The following is an 18,105-nucleotide window of genomic DNA, read 5'->3' on the forward strand; positions in this document are numbered from 1 at the left end:
CACGCACACGCTCGGGGCTCTGGCGAGCCTTACCCACAGCCATCATCAGGGCGGCGCGGTTCGCACCGTGACGCGGGGCGCGGGCGGCACGAAGTCACCGCGGCCCGGGGCACGGTGCCACGCACGGGTCCCCGCCCGTGACCGCGGAGCGGAGAGGGGCTGGGGGTGCAGAGGCCTCCGTGCCCTCCGGCTCGCGTTGGGCACCTCGGGGCGGGGGACAAGAGGGGACGGGGTGCGCCCCCCCCCTCCCCATTTCGCGAGTCGCCCCTCTGCTCCGGTGCCTTCCAACCCCACTGACTGAGGTCTGATTTCTCCAACCCGTGGCCGTCACGGGGGTGGGCAAGTGGCCCGGCAAGGACCCGCCGCACCCCCGACCCCCCGGGCCTGGGGCCTGCCAGCCGTCGGGGAAGAAATCCCCCGACACCTGCCGCTGCCCCCGGCAAGGCTCGGGCTTTCCACGGGGCCCTCATCGCCCCCCACACCCCTCCCCGGTTCCCCGAGCCCCTTGTCCTCCGCCCCGAGGTGCGGTAAGAGAGGGGTGCAGGGCAGCCGAGCCGTGCCGAGCCGTGCCGAGCCGCGCTCCCCTCCCCACAAGCGCGACCCCTTCGTGCCAGAGGCCACGAGGAAAGCGGGGGGTATTTATGGGGGGGGGGGGGGGGGGGGGAGAAAAAGCAAAGACAACAATAAATATTGACAAGCAGCGTGACTCCTTGCAGCCGAGTCATTAACAGCGACCAATCAACGGCAGCTCCATACCGGGAGATTTGCCTAATTAAATTGGGGGAAATTAGCGGGGTGAGGCTGGATGGAGTCAACTGCCCCGACGGAAGACGAGGATGTCTGAACGCGGCGGGGGACCGGCGCTCCCCGAGCGCATCCCTCCTCCGGTGCCCACCGGAGGCTCCGGGGGGGTCCAGGGGGGGCTCCCGAGGGACCCCCGCGGCCCCGGTGCGCGCCCCGCAGCGCCCCCGGCACCGGAGCCGGGACCGCGCACGGATGCGACGCGTTCGCTGCCTGCGGCAGGAGCAGCCCCGGCAGGCGCTGCCTGCCTCCTCCTCCTCCTCCTCCTCCTCCTCCTCCTCCTCTCCTTTTTGTTTCCCGTCTCGGCCGCCTTTCTCCCTTCCCAGGTACCGCTGCGAAGCGGTCTCCGGTCGTGCCCAACTTTTCCCGATGCCCGGGTTGGCGTCCGTTATGCCGAGGGAGCTCTTTGGGAAGAAGGAAGCGACGCGTTGCCAACACTCCCTAGCCCATTTTCCGACACCTTTTGTTACGCGTGCTCTTGCCGGTGGAGAAAATGCTAGTGTGTGTGCACCTGCGAGAAAAACGCCTTCGTGATGTTAACGGCGAGCTGGAGGGTATAAAGCAATAAAACTGCCAAATGTACCTGTTCCCACTGAGCGCGCTACCTCCACCTATGAATAAAGAGTCCCAGTAGGAATTCTCTCCCTTCTCTTCCCCTTTCTCTATATTTTTATTCACTGTAGGTTTGTAAACGCCTGGATCGGGTTACCCTTTCGCGTGTTGAAGTGGAACTCTTGTTAAAAGCCGGAGAACAAGGCTAGACGCTTACAACTGCATTCAGAGTTACTGAACCGACTCCAGAGGCTCAAGAAGTGAAACGGCGATGAGAGGGTGGGCGAGAGGGCACAACGCGCCCGGCAGCCCTCGACGAAAGACCCCGCGGATCCCCCTAAAACAAGCGAGCCGAGCTGAGCCCGGCTCCTGCCCCGCACCGCCCAAGGTCGCTTCGCGTCCCCGTCCTCCCCCGGGGACAGCGCGGGGCACCCCCGGGGGGCTGGCACCCACCCGCCCCCCTGGGCTGCCGGGGAGCCAGCAGCAGAAACGGACGAAGAAGGAAAGAAAACGGAGAAAAAAATGTTAGTAATTAAAAAAAAAAAAGGCTGATAATAATAATAATAATAATAATAATAATAATAATAATAATAATAATAATAAAACCACCCTTGAAATATTTCCCAAAGCGATGCGTTAAAAAATATATATATATTAATAAATCAAAGAAAAATCAGCGGAATCTAGGAACCAGTCCTCTGGGGTTGCCGCTGCGAGGGGCAGTGTCAGGACCCGTGAGTGGTCTGGGGGTGGCTCGGGGCTCGCGGGGCTTCTGCGAGCGGCGGCTGCCGGTGGTGCCGGTGCGGCTTTTCCGAGCCCGAAGCCTCCAGCCCCATCTCCCCACCCGCAGAAACTTGCGGGTCTCTCGAGGCTTGGCGGGGGCCGCCGTGCCCGTCCTACCTCAGTCCTCTGCGGTGGGGTCTGCCTCTGGAGTTCATGCTTAGCTGGACGCCAGGAGATTTAAGCGAGGGAAAGGGAAAAAGGAGAGGGAGAGGGAGAGAGAGAGAGAGGGGAGAGAGAGGGGAGAGAGAGATCCTCCGCGGCGCTGGATCAAACTTAATGTCTTTCCCCAGTCCATCTTTGAAAGAGAAGTGGTAATACCACCTGGATGCTCGGATATAAATCCCCTTGCAAATAATAAATGGATTAATAATAACAAGGTATGAAGTTCTTTTTATAGAAAAAAGGAGAGAATTGAAACTAAATGCGGCAGTTAGACAACCATTTTGATAAGAGGATAATTGAGGCGACACTGGTGTATAATTAGAGGATAATTTATGCTATATCCACTTTTATTCCACCTCCCAAAATAAACCCAGTCCATAATCATTACAGGCAAATTGTTCTGAATTTTATAGCAGCAATTTGAACAAAGTACTGCAGTTAATCATGGGAGATTTTTGTGTATTCCTGATTAGAAGTCTAATTGCCTCCTTCCAGAAAGTAAAAATAACTGTAAAACGACTCTATTTTTATCATTAACAATGTTGACAATAAAATAAAATCAACCGGAATTGTAATCTAAAGACAAATTTAGGGCGAAGGCGCTTTTCCTTGGGTCGTTTATATCCTAATCAAGCTTTGCCAAAACCACTAACCGCACGTAGCCATTTGCATATATTTGAAAGCGATTACGGGAGCCGCTGCTTTCAGGCGGAAAAAATGCGCCGCTTCGCCGGAGCGGGCCCGGCCGCCGGCGGCGCGCAGCGCGAAAATACCGCGCAGGGGGGAGAAAAATGGGGGGGGGGGGCAGATTTGGGGGGGGGGAGGAGGGGGACGAGCGGGGGCGCGCACCCCCTCGGCTCTCCCCCCCCCCCCCCTTTGCGCGCAAGAGCGCGGGGCGCGCAAAGAGCGCGCAAAAAAGGGGGGGGGGGGGGGGGTGGCGCGCCCGGGGAGGATGCGCGGCGCGCCCCCCGCGCGCAGCGGCGCGCGCCGGCGCGCCGTGTCGGTGACGTCAGGGGGCCGAGTGACCAATGGGGAGGCGCTGCCCTCCGGAGCCGAACCATTCGACTTGTGGCGTCCCTGCCCTGCGCGCCCAGGCGCGCCGGAGCCCAACTTTGGCAGAAGCCACCTTAAAAACCTCCGCCCGGGACTCCGCCAGCCCCCAAAAACACCCTTCGGGGGGAATGAGGAGCGGGGAGGAAAGGCGCCGGGAGTAGCCCTCCCTTCCCCCCCCTCCCCGCTCGGCACACACCGCCCTCCCTCCCCTCTCCTCTCCTCTCCTCTCCTCCCCTCCCTCCCTCCCTCCCTCCCTCCCTCGGTTAACAAGGCCCCTCGCACCACGGCGCCTTAAAAAAATAAATCCCCGCCGCCTCCAGCCGCGCCGCGGTGGTGGCCGGGCAGGGCGGCCGCGGGCGGGGGGCGAGCCGGAGAGCGCCGCTCTCTGCCTCCCCGGCGTCGATGATGACCATGACCACGATGGCTGACGGGCTGGACGCGCAAGACTCCTCCAAGTCCGCCTTCATGGAGTTCGGGCAGCAGCAGCCGCCGCCGCAGCCGCCGCCGCCGCCCCACTCCCAGCAGAGCTCGCCGGCCATGGCCGGCGCCCACTACCCGCTGCACTGCCTGCACTCCGCCGCCGGCTCGCACCCGCACCACCAGCACCACCACCACAGCTCGCCCTACTCCGGCACCGCCGGCTCCTACAACCACCGCTCGCTGGCCGCCTACCCCTACGTGAGCCACTCGCAGCACAGCCCTTACCTCCAGTCCTACCACAACAGCAGCGCGGCCAGCCAGACGCGGGCGGACGACGCAGGTGAGCGGGGGGGGCCCGGCCCTCCCGGAGAATCCCCCCCCCACGGCGGATCCCCCCCTAACCCCCCCGACCCCCGGGGCGCCGGCAGCGGGACGCGCGGAGCCCCCCCCGGGGTGTCCCCCCGCCCCGTGCCCCCCGACGGCCGCGGTGCCCCCGGTGCGGGGCGGCGGCGCCCACCCGCTCGCCTCCCGTCGGGCGCCGGGCTCCGCTCGGCGAGGCTCGGCTGCGGCCGGCTGGAGGCAAAATTCCTGCTAACACCTGAGGAGTGAAAGTTTCCGGGCGAGTGGGTCGCATTCCGCTTTGCTTTGGGGCCGTCTGATTTATGGTGGTGGTTTTTTTGTTGTTGTTGTTGTTTTGTTTTGTTTTCTTTTCTTTAAAATAATCCGGGAGCGGATCGTTTGTACGTATTCACCCGAAGGGGCAAGGCAGGGGGGCGGGGGGGGGAAGCATTGTTGGCAGTCTCGGGCTGCTGCTTCCCCGACCACCAAACTGGCGACGCGAAGTCCATGAGCCGGGGGAAACCTGGATGGCCGGGGAAGCAGCAGTCCCCTCGCCAAGCCGGCGCGGCGCTCCGTCGATTATTTTTCTTACTGTTTTTCTGATTATTCCTCTTATTTTTTCCCCTGGGAAGGGCAGCGCGCCCACCCTGCGAGGGGACCCCCGCGAGGAGCCGCGCCTGCTGGTCCCGCAGCAGCCGCAGCGATGCTGCCGAAGCGGTGCCCAGGCGGGCTGCGGGGCTCCCGGGAGCCGTCCCGACCGACCCCCCCCCCCCCCCCCCCCCCCCGATTTAATAGCTAAAGGAGGGTCGTGCGGCGTTCCCGGCCGAGATTTCAACTGTGCTGTTTTGCTTGCAGATCAGCAAAAAACAACGGTGATCGAAAACGGTGAAATCAGATTCAATGGAAAAGGGAAAAAGATTCGGAAGCCTCGAACCATTTACTCTAGTCTACAACTTCAGGCTTTAAATCATCGCTTTCAGCAGACTCAGTACCTGGCACTTCCAGAGAGAGCTGAACTGGCAGCTTCATTAGGACTTACCCAGACACAGGTAATTACTGGGAATCCCAAATCACTGAAATCCGGCTCGAGCAATAAAGGCCAAGCCCGGTGCGCTGGTCCCTAGGCGTTTTGGCCTCTGTACAGGAACGGTAGCAAAGGTAACGCACACGGCCCCGTATCTATCGCGATAGGACTTATTTAATGCACGACAGAGAAAACGGTCTTCTGCTGAAGTAACTGAACGTGCCCTTCCTTCCCTCAGCCGCCTGCTGAGCAAACGCTCCCCTTTTGATGTCACAAATAAAATTCTTAAATTGCCTATATTTTTCGGATGAGACTAATTCCAGCACCGACGTGCAATTGCCCAGCTGTGGAAAGGAGAACAAAACAAAGGCGAGGAAGCCTTGGGCCTGATGTAGAGCTAAAAGAAAAGGAAAGCTGCATCGTAGCAACCTAGAGGTAGAGAGAAAGCAGGAACACGTTAGGAAATACCTGTAAAATCAATAGTTAATTCATCCTGGATGACTAACGCAAATGCAGTGGTTACCCTTGGGCAAAATGTACAGAAGGTGATAATAGATCTGAAGATCAAAGCAGCCACGTACGAAATTATAGCAGGTTAAGCCATAGTTAAGTGTGGTTGGAGTAGCTGTGCCATTCTGCTAATTTAAGCCTGAAAGACACATGAGGCATTACAGACTTCCCGAGCTGGGGTTTGCGGAGAAGCGCACGGATAGATGGGATCAATTCGGGCAAAATGTAATCGTGAATTTATGGGCTTAACAAATAACTTCACTGTTTTATCATTGTCATTGATAACAGCCGCTTCCAGCCAGCGATTTCTGAATGCTCGGCAAACATTAATCACGGAAATAGACCTGATGGCCATACAAATGGGATTCTGGTGTATTTAGCGTGCACGCTCTCCCTCTCTCCCTCTCTCTCTCTCTCGTAGATTTAAGGGCCCGATCCTGAAAATGCAGACAGGCAAGCACCCCTGCCTATGTCCTACCATTCCATCTGCAAAGTTTGCAAGGTCGAGAGACAACACATTCGGGAGTTGTCTTTGTTTGTTTGATTTCGGGACGTGTATTTATATATATATATATACGTATGGCTCACATCTATATCACCCGTAGCATAATAATTCTGATCTGCCACGGCGGGCCCGATCCTGGCACGCCTCCGTGAGGGCTGACTCCTTCCTCGGCACTTTTGCTGGGTTAGGAGCAGGATGGGACCCAGAGCGACCCTGATAGCCGATCGCTCTCTGAGAAAAGAGAATTTTCATTCCCTTAAAAGCAACTCTTAAAATAAAGCTACAGTCCCGGCTCTGCTGTGCCTCCTCCCCTGTCACCTAAGCGAGGACCGTTTGGCCGTGCATGCTTTCGGATGCGCGGTTTCCGCGTAAAGATGCCCTTTGTCTCTTGGCTCCCCTCTCCTGGCACGAACCCGTACGAGTGCCCGTGTTTGACAACAGCGTGCCCAAACGAGCAAGTGACCCCCCAAACCCTGATCGGGGCACCCGCGGGAAGGCAGTAACACACGCGGGCACATGTAAAGCAGGAGGGCTCAGAGCACGGCCCCTACTCCAGCCTGATCAGTCTGGCCTGCCCAGGCAAAATCACGCTCCGGCTTAAAACCTGCGTCCACCTCGCTTTCCAGCTCCGCTCTTCCTCTGCTGTTCTCTCCGGTCACATCCAGAGCCCAAGAGCAGCAGTAGCTCACCCTCCTCTCCCACTGCCCACCCCCAGCCTGACACCCGGATGGCGTGGACTCTCCAGACCCTCTCTCGGAGCAAAACCACAGCCCCCGGGATCTTCCCTGCCGGGCCCTGGGTGCTCACGGCAGCCTAATATTTGCTGCGTTTTGCTTACAGGTGAAGATCTGGTTTCAGAACAAACGCTCCAAATTTAAGAAGCTGCTGAAGCAGGGCAGCAACCCCCACGAGAGCGACCCTCTGCCCGGCTCCGCTGCCCTGTCCCCTCGCTCGCCAGCCCTGCCTCCAGTCTGGGACGTTTCAGCTTCTGCCAAGGGAGTCAATATGCCTCCCAACAGCTACATGCCCGGCTATTCTCACTGGTATTCTTCTCCACATCAAGACACAATGCAGAGACCACAAATGATGTGAATTGTCCAAGAGAAATAATCTCCCAAGAACGCCTCGTCTCGACATGGCAAAAAGTTCCCCTGCTTTGCCAAGCCGTGCCAGCTAGCAGGCTCTGTGTGAACTTGTAGATGCGGCAAAGAGACAGAGTGGCTTTATTTTCTTTCTCCTTTTTTTTTTTTTTTTTTTAAAGTAACCTCAGCGATTGATCTCGACCAGAAAGACACAATTTTCATCCTGGCGCACAGAAGACACTTCTCTTTAGGATATTTTCATTTGGACTCCAAGGCACCAGCCTCTTTCTCTGTGGAGTATACGTCAAAACAAACTTTTTACTGACTTTGCCCACAAGAAGAACCTGAATCTACAGCGGCAGCCGTTTTTACTTGTTTAATGAGCTAAAGACATTACACGATGAAAGAGAGACTAGTCAAAGCTCCTTCATTTTTATTCACCAAATGCGGACTGGGGAAAAAGATGAAAAGAGAGAAGAAGAAGGGATAAAAAAAAAAAAAAAGAAAGGAAAAAAGCGAAGAGGGGAAAAGAAAGAGAACTGCTTGACGATGAAAATAACGCTGTGAGCCCCGAACATTGCCACGCAGCGAAACCTGCATGCTTTCCCGCAGCGGAGCGGGCTGCGGCTCGGAGGCGAGCACCGGCTCCGCCGCCCAGAGCCCCTCGCACACGCGTGGGGCCACGGGGTGACACGGGCAGGGGGTGACACGGCCCCCCAGGTCCCCGGTCCCCCGGCCCCGGGCAGCGGCAGGACAGACGGAGCCAGGGGCGGCTCAGCGCCGGCGTCCCCCCGCTCGTGAAGCCAGAGGGACCTTTCTCCCGAGCAACCTTTTTCTGTATATATTGTTGAATTTTAGTTGTACATATACTTTGTATGGTTTTGTCTTCTTTCATATATAGAGAGTAAAAGCCACAAAACGCCCGCCCGCCTCGCGTGTCTCTGCCGCGGCCCCCCGCTCCCCCCCCGGCCCCGCGCAGCGCGGCAGCGCCCCGACCCCAATCCCAAACCAATCCCGACCCCAATCCCAATCCCGACCCCAAAGCCGGTCCCGGTGCGGGCAGGGACCAGCCCAGCCCGCAGAAGCCCCCGGCCGCCGCTGCGATCGCGCCGCTCCCTCCCTCTGCGCTTCCCCCCCCCCGAGGACAGCTCGGAGCCCTGCCTTGCCTCGGAAGGTCGCAGAAGCAAAATTATTAGGAAAGGAGGCGCCCTCCTTTTTTTTTTTTTTTTTTTTTTTTTTTCTCAACAGCAGACAATGAAAGCCGAGGAATGCTTTGCAAAGCCTCGAAAGGTGCCTAGGCACACGCCACGCTGGCCAGCGAGCTCCAGCCCTCCTGGCTGGTGGCAAGCACGGCGACCACCGCAAATGCGAAGCCCTTTCCTCATCCGAGCTGGGTGCCCCATACTGCGAGAATTAATGGCTAGAGACCTGGGCATCCTGCAAATTATGAACCTTGAAACCACTGAGCCATTTATCAGAAGTCAATAGAGATCCTCAGAGTGCTCCGTATAATGACAGCTACACACAGTCGTGCAAAAGGACAGTCACTATAATTAGACACAAAGCAAAGACTACTTACCAATATACCAGTTTTTTGGGGGGTGTTTTTTTGTTTTTTTTTGAGCAACTTCCACGCTCAGTCAGTCTTCAGAGTGGTTTAAAACCGATCAGTCTTGTCATTTTCTACCATTCGTATTGTTACATTAGGAAAAATGTTTTCTTTTCTTTTTTTCCCCTTCCCACTGTGAAACTTTGGGTTCAGAGCTCCCCAGGATCAATTCTGAACAAAGCCTCCAGCTGCAGTGCCATCCAATTTGAAGCAGACATTGGGGACAATTTAAGGTTTTTATCCACAAGAAGGTTTTTTTCCATTCTCTTAAATGCAGCCATAATTAGAGTAATTTTTCATGTAGCCCGCTGATTACAGCGTTTTTACCGTCAAAGATAATTACCTGTAATTTTCTTCCACTTTTAATACTAAAAAGCCATCTTTATTTAGATTCAGGAACAGGAAAGGCGAAACAAAAGAGGAAAATTATTCTGTTATTCATACACAAATTGCAGAGACGTAGGGCCTAAAATTGAAAATTAACCAAAATTATAATGCTGAAAAGAATGGAAGAGGCTTCAGAAGTACAGCTGCTAGTGGGGCTCACTGAATTATTCAGATGACACTGGAGAGAAAGCTACCATACATTTAAACCAACAGCATCCTGCGCGGGGATGTGCGGGCGTGTGCGAGCTCCCTGCTCGCTCCGCATCAGCCCCGTTTACACGCGCACGCGGGCGCTGCCTTCGCGCCGGTTCCCCGAGCGCCCGCAGGACGGGGCTGAGGCTCGGGTGAGCCCCGGGGACCGGTAACCGGGCCGAGCCGGGCCGAGCCGAGCCGAGACTGTTTGCCCCCCCCCCCCCCCCCCCCCCCCGCTCCGCTTTAACCCTTTCGGCGCCGAGCAGAGGCTGGGGGAGGCCGAGGGGGGCTCGCCGCTCCCCGTGGGCTGCAGCGGGGCAGCCCCCGGGTGCGTGGCGCCCACCCCACGCGCGATTCGGAGGGCAGGCTCAAACGATGCCCCGACAGCGAGCGAGCGAGCGAGCGAGCAGCTAATGAAGCAGCCCAATTAGCGTAACGCAGTGGGAGAAGGTGACACGGGCGCCGGCGGGCTGGGGAGCGAATGACAGCGGAGGCAGAGCCATCTCCCCCACTCGCCCAGGGAGACTCTCATGAAACAGCGGCATCTATGGATGGAGCGGCGGCAGCTCCCCGCGCCTGCCTCCCGGCCGTGCCGAGCCGTGCCGAGCCGTGCCGGGGGCGCGGAGCTCCGCAGGGCTGGGCGAGGCCGCCTCCCCGCCGCCGCTGCCCCCGCGGCACGGCCCGGCACGGCCCGGCACGGCTCGGCACGGCCCGGCACGGCCCGGCACGGCCCGGCACGGCTCGGCACGGCCCGGCGCGCTGTCCCCGCCCCGCCGCAGGGCCAGCGCGTTTTTTTCCGCCGGGCGCGGAGCCCCCGCGCAGCCCCTGCGGGAGCCCGGCCCGGGCCGGGGCCGCCCCCGCCGCCCCCCCGAGCCCCCCGCCGCCCCCCGAAGGGGAGCGGAGCCGCGGAGCCTCCCGGCCCCGGCGGGGGAAAGGAGCGGGGAGGCAGCGACGAGAGAGAAAAGCCGGAGCGTGCCTCGAAGGGAGGCGAGAAGCAGCCGCAAAGCAGCCCCAACCCGAGCCGAACCCCCAAACTTACCCCCTGCGCCAATCGGTTAGGCAAGGATCGGGGTCTGGGAACCTATACCGACCAGAAGCGGTGTAGGATATTTTTCTGAGTCTCAGGGCAGAAGCTCTTTCTCTATATTCTTGGTTGAGTGAGCACATCCAGGTGTGAAATTGTTTGCACACCCCAGCACCTCTTATATTGCCAGCAAAATTAGCTGTTATTACTGTCACTGTTTAGTGATGGTTAGCTTGATAAAAAAAAACTGCTGTAATCAAGACCTGGCGCATCTTTGCAAATTACAGATAATTGTAAACGTCCAGATTATGATAATAGCATCCTAATCCAGCCTGCAATATAATTATTACAGAGTGTTACATCTGAAACTGTCCAGTAGGGCTAATTCAGCCATTATTTAGACCCTATTTTTGCACTGCAAATGGGTTGCTGAGTTGAAAATGTACGATTGTAATTTCACGGGGCACTCAATGAGTAATGGTATAGGGAGAGAAAAATACAAAAGTGAAACGCGAACGGTAGCGATCAAATCAAACTCCGAAGGACAAAAGGCTGTTTGATTCATAGGGAACGAGAAGAGCGGGAATTAAGAAAAGAGCAAATCAGTGGTCTGCGGCGGTACGTGCCCAAACCTCGAGGAGCGCGAGGCTGCTGGCAGCCGGGGGCTGATGCTCCGGGCTCCTGCCGGGACCATCCCGCCTGGCACCGCGGATCTTCCCCGCCGAAGGCTCCCCCAGCCCCGAACGGCGGCTCCCTCCTGCCCTGGGCCCCCTCCCAGGTGCCCCAAGCCTCGGAACCGGCCGGGGGGAGCCCCGGGGGGAGCCCCAGGGCTGCTGCCGGGCGCGGGGGGCCGGTGCCGGGCACCCTCCGCGGAGAGGTGCGGAGCCTCTGCGCGCCCGCTGGCCCGGTCGTCAGGGGTCCTTAAGGAAATTAGCGCAGCCCCGGCTTAATCGAAATTAATTAGCCAAAAGAGCCTGGCTAACAGGACTACCTGCGGCTAGCGAGGCTAACTCCTCGGGCTGGTTCCCCTCCCGATTAGCTTTCCTTAACCCCGGGCGCGGAGCGCGCAAACCCGCTCGGCGGGCGCATGCGGGGGGCTGCGCGGTGCTGCCCGAGGAGGGGGCGCAGCGGGGGGACCGACCCCGGCCCCCTCTCCTCTCCCCGGGCTGCAGCAGCCCCCGGCGATCGGCAAAAACGGCGCCGAGAAAGGGAAAGGGAAGCTCGGCGGGGAGCTGGGGGAGGAAGCCCCGCGAAGGCGCGGTGCGGTGCGCGTGGAGGGGAGCGCAAAGGGCTCCCGGGGCGCGGGGAGGGCAGGGCGCGGAGTCGGGGCAGGATCCGGCCCGGCGAGGCTCGCTGCTGCTGCTGCGGAGCCCAGGCTGAGGTTTAGGCAACCACTCCGGGACTGCCGGCGGGAGGAGGGCGAGGAGCCACCGCCAGGCTCCTCCTTGCCAAGTGCTGAATCAGGCGCAGCTACTGGCCGGGGCCGGCTCCCCGGGCCCTCACCTGGAGGGAAACGGGGAGGCCGAGGGGGCCCGGGAGTTTTTCCTGCGGCCTTAAAGGTCGGATGCGTGGGGGGATGTACACGCAGCCACCCGCGGCGTGGGCGTCGGGATTTATCGGGTCGGTGTTTCTGGCGGATAAACCATCGCTCAGCCTCCTAACTCGCGTGTAAATAGACGCACCGCAGAACAAAGAGCAGAAACATTTAATTGATGGAAGACAGATTCTCCCTAAAAAGAAAAAAAAAAAAAAAAAGAGAGAGAGAGACAGAAAGGGAGGCTTAATGTAAACTCCGCAGTTCCTATTTTCACGGCTCTTGTCTGACCTATAAAACAGGTTATTACGTTACTGCAGGCGACCGCTGAAACGCCCGAAAGCGAGAAGAGGGGTTTCTCCCCACCCCCCAAGCCCGGCTTTCCCCGAGCAATAGATCCCCTTTCCGTAATCCACAGCCGAACCACCTAAAAGTCTGTCAGTCGCAAAATTGCGTGGTAGAAAATCCCTAATGGATGCCACATGGGCGATGCTGCGATGCTCCCCCGCCGGCCGCCCCGCGGAGCGCCCGGAGCCCCGCGCAGGCACCGCGCACCGCGGGGGGAGCCGGAGGGGAGGGAGAGGGCGAAAGAAAAGCCCTAAAAAGCGAGGAGGGCTGCTCGACGCCGTGACAGGTTGGAGGGGGTGGGTTTTTATCCCCGGGGATGGAGGGGGAGGGAGAGGGAACGGCTTCCCGAGGAGGCAGCACTCCCCCGGGTGGAGGCTCCTCCGTGCCGGGGGATGCGGAGATGCCCGGGCAGGGTGCGGTGGGGCTCCCCTGGGGTTTGTTCCCCGCTGTCCCCGGCTGGGTCAGCTCTGGGTGCGTGTGCAGGGGGGTCTGCCGCGGCTGGGAGAGCTCCAGGGGTGCGGGCAGTGTCAGGAGGCCTCGGGCCGGGGCAGCCGGGGCTGCAGTGTGTGTGTGTGTGCGTGTGTGTGTGTGTGCGTGTGTGTGTGTGTGTGTGTGCGTGTGTCAGGCCCTGCGGCTCAGCCCTGGAGCCGCTCGGCACCCACAGGAATGTGGCTCCTCTCGGCTCCCCGAGCTGCCCCGGCTCCGCATGGAAATAGCCGCCAGGAAAAGAGAAGGGAGGGGAAGAGAGAGAGGGGAAAAAAAAAAAAAAAAAAAAAAAAAAAAAAAAAAAAGAAAAAAAAAGCCCCGAGCCAGCAATCCGCCGAGCCCAAACCCAGCGTCAGACAAAGGACAGTTCATCCCATCCCCTTCCCGGGGAGGCCCGGACAAGCCAGGCTCCCTCCGGCCGCCGCCGGAGCCCCGGGGTGCGCCCGGCCGGGGGCAGGCGCTGGGGTGAGCGGGGCTGGGGGGGCCCGGAGCATCCCCCCGGCCGGGGGCTCTGCCCGGGGGGCTGCCGGCCGGACACCTCGCGTGTGCTAACCGGGTCTGGCTGCCCTCCCCCGGGACGCCGTGCCAGGCTCCTGCCCCTCTATATGGGAAGAAATTAATGGTGGAGAGGGGGCGACGGGGAAACCGAGCCGGGGCTGGAAGGGGGCGAGGGGAGCGGTGCCGGAGCCGGGGCTCCCCGGCGGGGCAAATCCCCAGCTCTGCCCGCATCCCGCTGCCCCGGAGCCCTTCCTGCCCTCCCTGCCCCTGCAGGTTACAAGAGCCCAGCAGCTCTTCAAAGGAAAGGGGGGGGGGGGTGGACCGACCTGGGAAAGAGACTTCCACCTCCTGTGTCCGAGCCTTTCCGCGAAGGGAAGGAATCTCAGGGAGGGGGGGGAAGCTCTTACTGCAGGTTAAAAAAATAAAAAATAAAATAAATTAATTAATGCTTGGCTAGAGCGAAATGAAGAGAAGAACAGAAGAAAATGAAAAGGTCGAGCTTTTTTTTTTTTTTTTTTTTTTTTTTTTCTTTTTTTTCTTTTCAGGAGGTGGAAATTATAGCAGCAGACAAAGCCGAGCGTTTCAGCAGCTCCACGGCCGCGGAAACTCCCCGCAACCTGGCGGGGGAAACGAGCAGGAGCCGGTGCCCGGAGCCGCCGTGGGGCTGCGGGAGAGGCCCGGCTCCCCCCGGCTCCCCCCGGCAGGGCTGCCCGCTCCCCGGCACCGTGCCCGGCGGCACCCCCGCACCCTCCCCGGCTTTCAGGGCGAAGCTTTCAGCGAGCAGCCCTGTCTGTCGTACTGCAAGGCGTTTGGCAACCCCCAGACCTGTTACAAAACAGCACCCCCGGGGCTGCTTTCCTTGCGGGGGGGAGCGCACCGCACGCAGCACGGCGGCGGGAGCAAGCCCCCCGCAGGTAAGCGCACCGGGGGGGGGGGGGGGGAGACGTTTTCGGGTCCTCTCCCAGCCCTGCGGGCCCTGTCCCCGCCGAGCCCCGGTGGCCGGGGGCAGCTCGGAGCCCGGGCATCCTCCGCCGGGCGTTTGTGCGTGGGGAGCCGGCCAAGTCCCTCCTTCAGACGGGCCCGCTGCGAGCGCCCCAGCCCGGCTTTTAATGGGAGCGAGGGGAGCGGAGCCCTCGTTTTTCTCCTTTTCTCGTATTCAGCGGCTCCCTCGGACGGAGTGGTAATTTGTGTAATTAGCCGGGCTGTGGAGTGCGCGGCTCTCGACGCTAATTGCTCTCGGGGCGGCTGGAGGCGAGAGCCCCGCTTCCAGCTTCGCTTCGGCAGCAGCCGCGACCCCATAAAAAACCCCACGGGCTGCGGGGAGCCGCGCCGCAACCCCTCGGTGGCGGGGGGCCGCATCCTGCCCAGCCCCCGCGCCAAGCTCAGCACCCGCCGGCCTCGTCCCTCTCCGCAAAAACCCGGCCTTCTTTTTCCTTTTTCCTCCTTTTTTTTTTTTTTTTCCTTTTTCCTTTCTCACCGGCAGAAGAAGGGGGGAATTTGGAAACGCTCCTCGTGGTCGAAATAATTTTATTTTATTCAGAATATACAGTTTAATTCCTCTATCTACAATTATTTACAGGGTTAAAATAACATTGAAAAAAAGTCTCTGGAAAAGTTGAGGTCATAGATTTCAAGGCACCATTGATAGTGTCCACAGCTGAGCCAAAAAATGTCCGTATCGTATAAAAAAGGGTTTCCTTTGAAATGCAATAAGTTACATGCACAAGCTTTACACATTTTAATCTTTTTTGTTTGTTTGTTTCGTTTCCCTTTAAAAATTCCCCATATGCATTCCTTTCGTTATTATTCCTTAACAGTAAAACACAGGAGTCCAAGGAACAAATAATAATAATAATAATTAATAATAATAAAGGGTCAGGCTCTAATAAATTGTCCCAGAGGCCAGCGCTAACGGGTGCTGTAGGGAGCCGTGGGGTTGGAGGTGGGAGTTGATGGAGTTGGCACCGGGGTACCAGGAAGAGGAGCTCTCCAGGTAGCTGGATGCGGGGGACGGGTTGGAGTTTGGAGGGTGAGCGTGTGCGTGGGCATGGTGGCTGAGGGAGCGGGACGAGCCCTGAGGTTCCCAAACCGCAGGCGACTGGGGCGAGTTGCAGGCCATGGGGTCGCTGGAGCTGGGGCTGTGCTCCGGAGGCATCTCCCCGTTCTTCATGATCTTCTTGATCTTGGACCGCTTGTTCTGGAACCAGATTTTCACCTGGGAAGGGGGGACGGGAGGAGAGAGGAGGAGGGGGAGGAAAGCGACACCGTTACTGCCAGCCCGGGGACGGGAGCGCCGGGGGAGACCCCGCCGGCCCCCGGCCCCTCGACCCTGCCCTTCCCGGCTCCCCATCCCGCCGTGCCGAGCCGTGCCGAGCCGTGCCGAGCCGAGCCGTGCCGTGCCGTGCCGTACCTGCGTCTGCGTGAGTCCCAGCGAGGCGGCCAGCTCGGCCCGCTCGGGCAGGGCGAGGTACTGAGTCTTCTGGAACCTCCTCTGCAACGCCGCCAGCTGAAAGCTGGAATAAATAGTCCGGGGTTTGCGCACTTTCTTTGGTTTGCCGTTCACCATCCTCACCTCGGGCTCCGCCACCTCCTTCTCTGCACGGGCGCAAGGGCGGGAGGGAGACAGACAGACAGACAGACAGACAGACGCACAGACAAGACAGACACGCAGACGTTAAGGCGCGGGGCCCGGACACGACGGCGGCGTTGTCCCGCCCGCGGGCCGAGCCGAGCCGAGCCGAGCCGAGCCGGGCCGGGCAGCGGCGCCGGCCCGACGGGGCCCCCGCGGCTCCCCCCCGGGCTCCTCCCGCCGGGGCTCCGCCGGGGGGGGGGGCCGCTCCCTGCCCTCCGGGACCGACCCCCCCCGGGGCTCCTCCGCCTCCTGCGGCCGCGCCGGGCGCCGGGGCTCCTCCGGGCCGGGCGGCCCCGGGCGGCGGCGGCGCCGAGCGGCCGGGAGCGCGGGGCCTCGCCCCCCACGCGTGGGGTTTGCGCGGATCCGGCCCCCGCAGCCCGACCCCCGGCGGCGATCGCTTCCCCCGCACGTCCCCAAGCCGCCCGGGTGCCCCGCCGAGCCCCCCCCCCCCCCCCCCCCCCTCCACGCGCTCGGCTGGGGGCTCGCCGGATTTATTGATTTTCCCCCCTTTTATTTATTCCTCCCCCCCCCCCCCCCAATCTTACGAGGCAGTAAAGGCAAAGCGCTAAAAACGCGGTAAAAAAACCTAAAAAAAAAATCCTCCGGCTCTGCAGCCCTGCCGCCGCGGGGCTCCCCCCTCCCACTCTCCTCCCCCGCCCCTCCGAGCGCAGGGGGAAGGAAAACTTTCTTTGCCACCGCGAAGCCGAGGCGGAGGCGCACAACAAGGCTCGGCTCTTTTCCCCCTCTTCCTGCGGGGGGAAGGAGGAGGGAGGCAGCCGGGGGGGGGCCCGGGGCCGCTGCCCGACGGCTGCTTTCCTGGAGCACCACCGCCAGCAGCCCTTTCCGACGGGCTTCGTGCGCTTCGCATTGCGCGGGGTGGGCAGGAAAACTATTCCCGGCCTTCCCCCCTTAAAAAAAATATCAACATTTATTTGTTTTCTTTTTATTTTCTTTCTTTTTTCCTTTCTTTTTTCTCTTTTTCTTTCTGTTTTTTTACTTTTCTCTTTCTTTCTTTTTCTTTTTTTTCTTTCTTTTTCATTTTTTTTTCTTTCTATTTTCTTTCTATCTTTCCTTTTCTTTTTTTTCCTTCCTTTTTTTTTTCCCCCCCCTTTCTTTTATTTTTTTTTTTCTTCCCTTCCCTCCGCTGGCAGCTGCATCCCCTCCGTCCCCGGGGCAGGGTCGGGACGCTCTCCCCCCCCCCCCACCCGGGCTCCCCTCCGGCCGCCCCCCCCGGAGCCCAGCTCTCACCTGGCTGGCTGCCGGAGCCCTGGACGCGGTTGTAAGCCCCGCTGTACTGGTGGTAGGGGCTGGCGTAGCTGTAGTCTGCATAGGCTTTGGCAGGATAGTTCCCGGCGGATCCGTTCATGCCGTGGTACTGGTACTGGTAGGGGTTGAGCGCTTTGCCGTAGGAAGCCGAGGTAGGCGAGCAGTAGCCGTGCGGGGCTCCCCCCGTCGGGCTGTAGTAGTCGGAATCCGTCGCCGAGGACTCGGGCAAAGTGGGAGACTCCTGGGACGGGTGGTGCATGGCTGCGGCGCTCTGGAAAGGAGCCTGGAAGTCGCCGGACCTGACGGTGGGGACCCTTCTGTCAAATACTCCTGTCATAGCTCGGAGCCGGCTGCGGGCTGAGGGCTGCTGCTGGGGCTGCTCGGGGCTAAGCAGCCATGGCTGGGGGAGGAGGCTGCGGCGCTGTGTCTGTCTCCGGCAGACTGCCGGCTGGGGCGCAGCATAGGCTTGGTTAAATCCTTAATTGCGCTCTTACGCACAGCAGGGTGGATCGGGTTCCATTGGCCAGAGCAATCGGGAGCAGCGACACCCTAACTCGTCCAACTAGTTTAGCACAACAAAGCTTCGGCTTAAAAAAAAAAAAAAAAAAAGGAAAAAAAAAAAAGTCCCATTCAAGCTCTTTTAAAGTGAATACCAACAGCAACATCCGAGGCAGAGCGGTGGGGAGGTTTCCGTCTCCCCCCCCCCCCCCCCAGTACAGTGCAGCCTCCGAGGGGGCTCGGCCGGCCCCCAGCCCCCAGCCCGCAGCACCGGAGGCGGGGGGGGGGGCGGAGAAGCCCCCCCCGGGCTGTGCTGCCTCGCTCCTGCCGGCCTCGCCGGTGGCTCGGGAGCAACCCGCCGGTCCCCGGTGCGATTTCAGCTCCGGTGGCGGTAATGGTT

General features: G+C 59.8%; 2 protein-coding genes and 1 long non-coding RNA gene across 5 annotated transcripts in view; 1 reads left to right on the plus strand and 2 right to left on the minus strand.

Moving 5' to 3' along the window:
• LOC121065894 overlaps positions 1-10,765 on the minus strand; it is a 40,897-nt gene extending 30,132 nt beyond the window's left edge. Inside the window, exon 1 of one of the 3 annotated variants that reach the window (XR_005817380.1) lies at positions 10,459-10,765. This is a non-coding gene — a long non-coding RNA (uncharacterized LOC121065894). Of the gene's footprint in view, positions 1-2,253; positions 2,511-8,810; positions 9,047-10,458 lie in introns of those variants that run through there. The other 2 variants (XR_005817381.1, XR_005817379.1) reach the window with 2 other exon arrangements.
• DLX6 (distal-less homeobox 6) lies at positions 3,668-8,152 on the plus strand. The gene is made up of 3 exons (XM_040549028.1): positions 3,668-4,111; positions 4,966-5,159; positions 6,990-8,152. Exons 1-3 carry the CDS (start codon positions 3,754-3,756, stop codon positions 7,239-7,241), a joined length of 804 nt encoding a protein of 267 aa, XP_040404962.1. The 5' UTR covers positions 3,668-3,753; the 3' UTR covers positions 7,242-8,152.
• Positions 10,766-14,819: 4,054 nt separating the features above from the next.
• On the minus strand, positions 14,820-17,792 carry DLX5 (distal-less homeobox 5). Its single transcript, XM_040549467.1, has 3 exons — positions 17,190-17,792; positions 15,720-15,904; positions 14,820-15,524 (listed from the first exon to the last, which is right to left on the minus strand). Exons 1-3 carry the CDS (start codon positions 17,542-17,544, stop codon positions 15,192-15,194), a joined length of 873 nt encoding a protein of 290 aa, XP_040405401.1. The 5' UTR covers positions 17,545-17,792; the 3' UTR covers positions 14,820-15,191.
• Between the last annotated feature and the right edge of the window lie 313 nt (positions 17,793-18,105).

The sequence above is a fragment of the Cygnus olor genome, chromosome 2 (genome assembly GCF_009769625.2).
Source record: "Cygnus olor isolate bCygOlo1 chromosome 2, bCygOlo1.pri.v2, whole genome shotgun sequence".
NCBI classification, from domain to species: Eukaryota; Metazoa; Chordata; class Aves; order Anseriformes; family Anatidae; genus Cygnus; species Cygnus olor.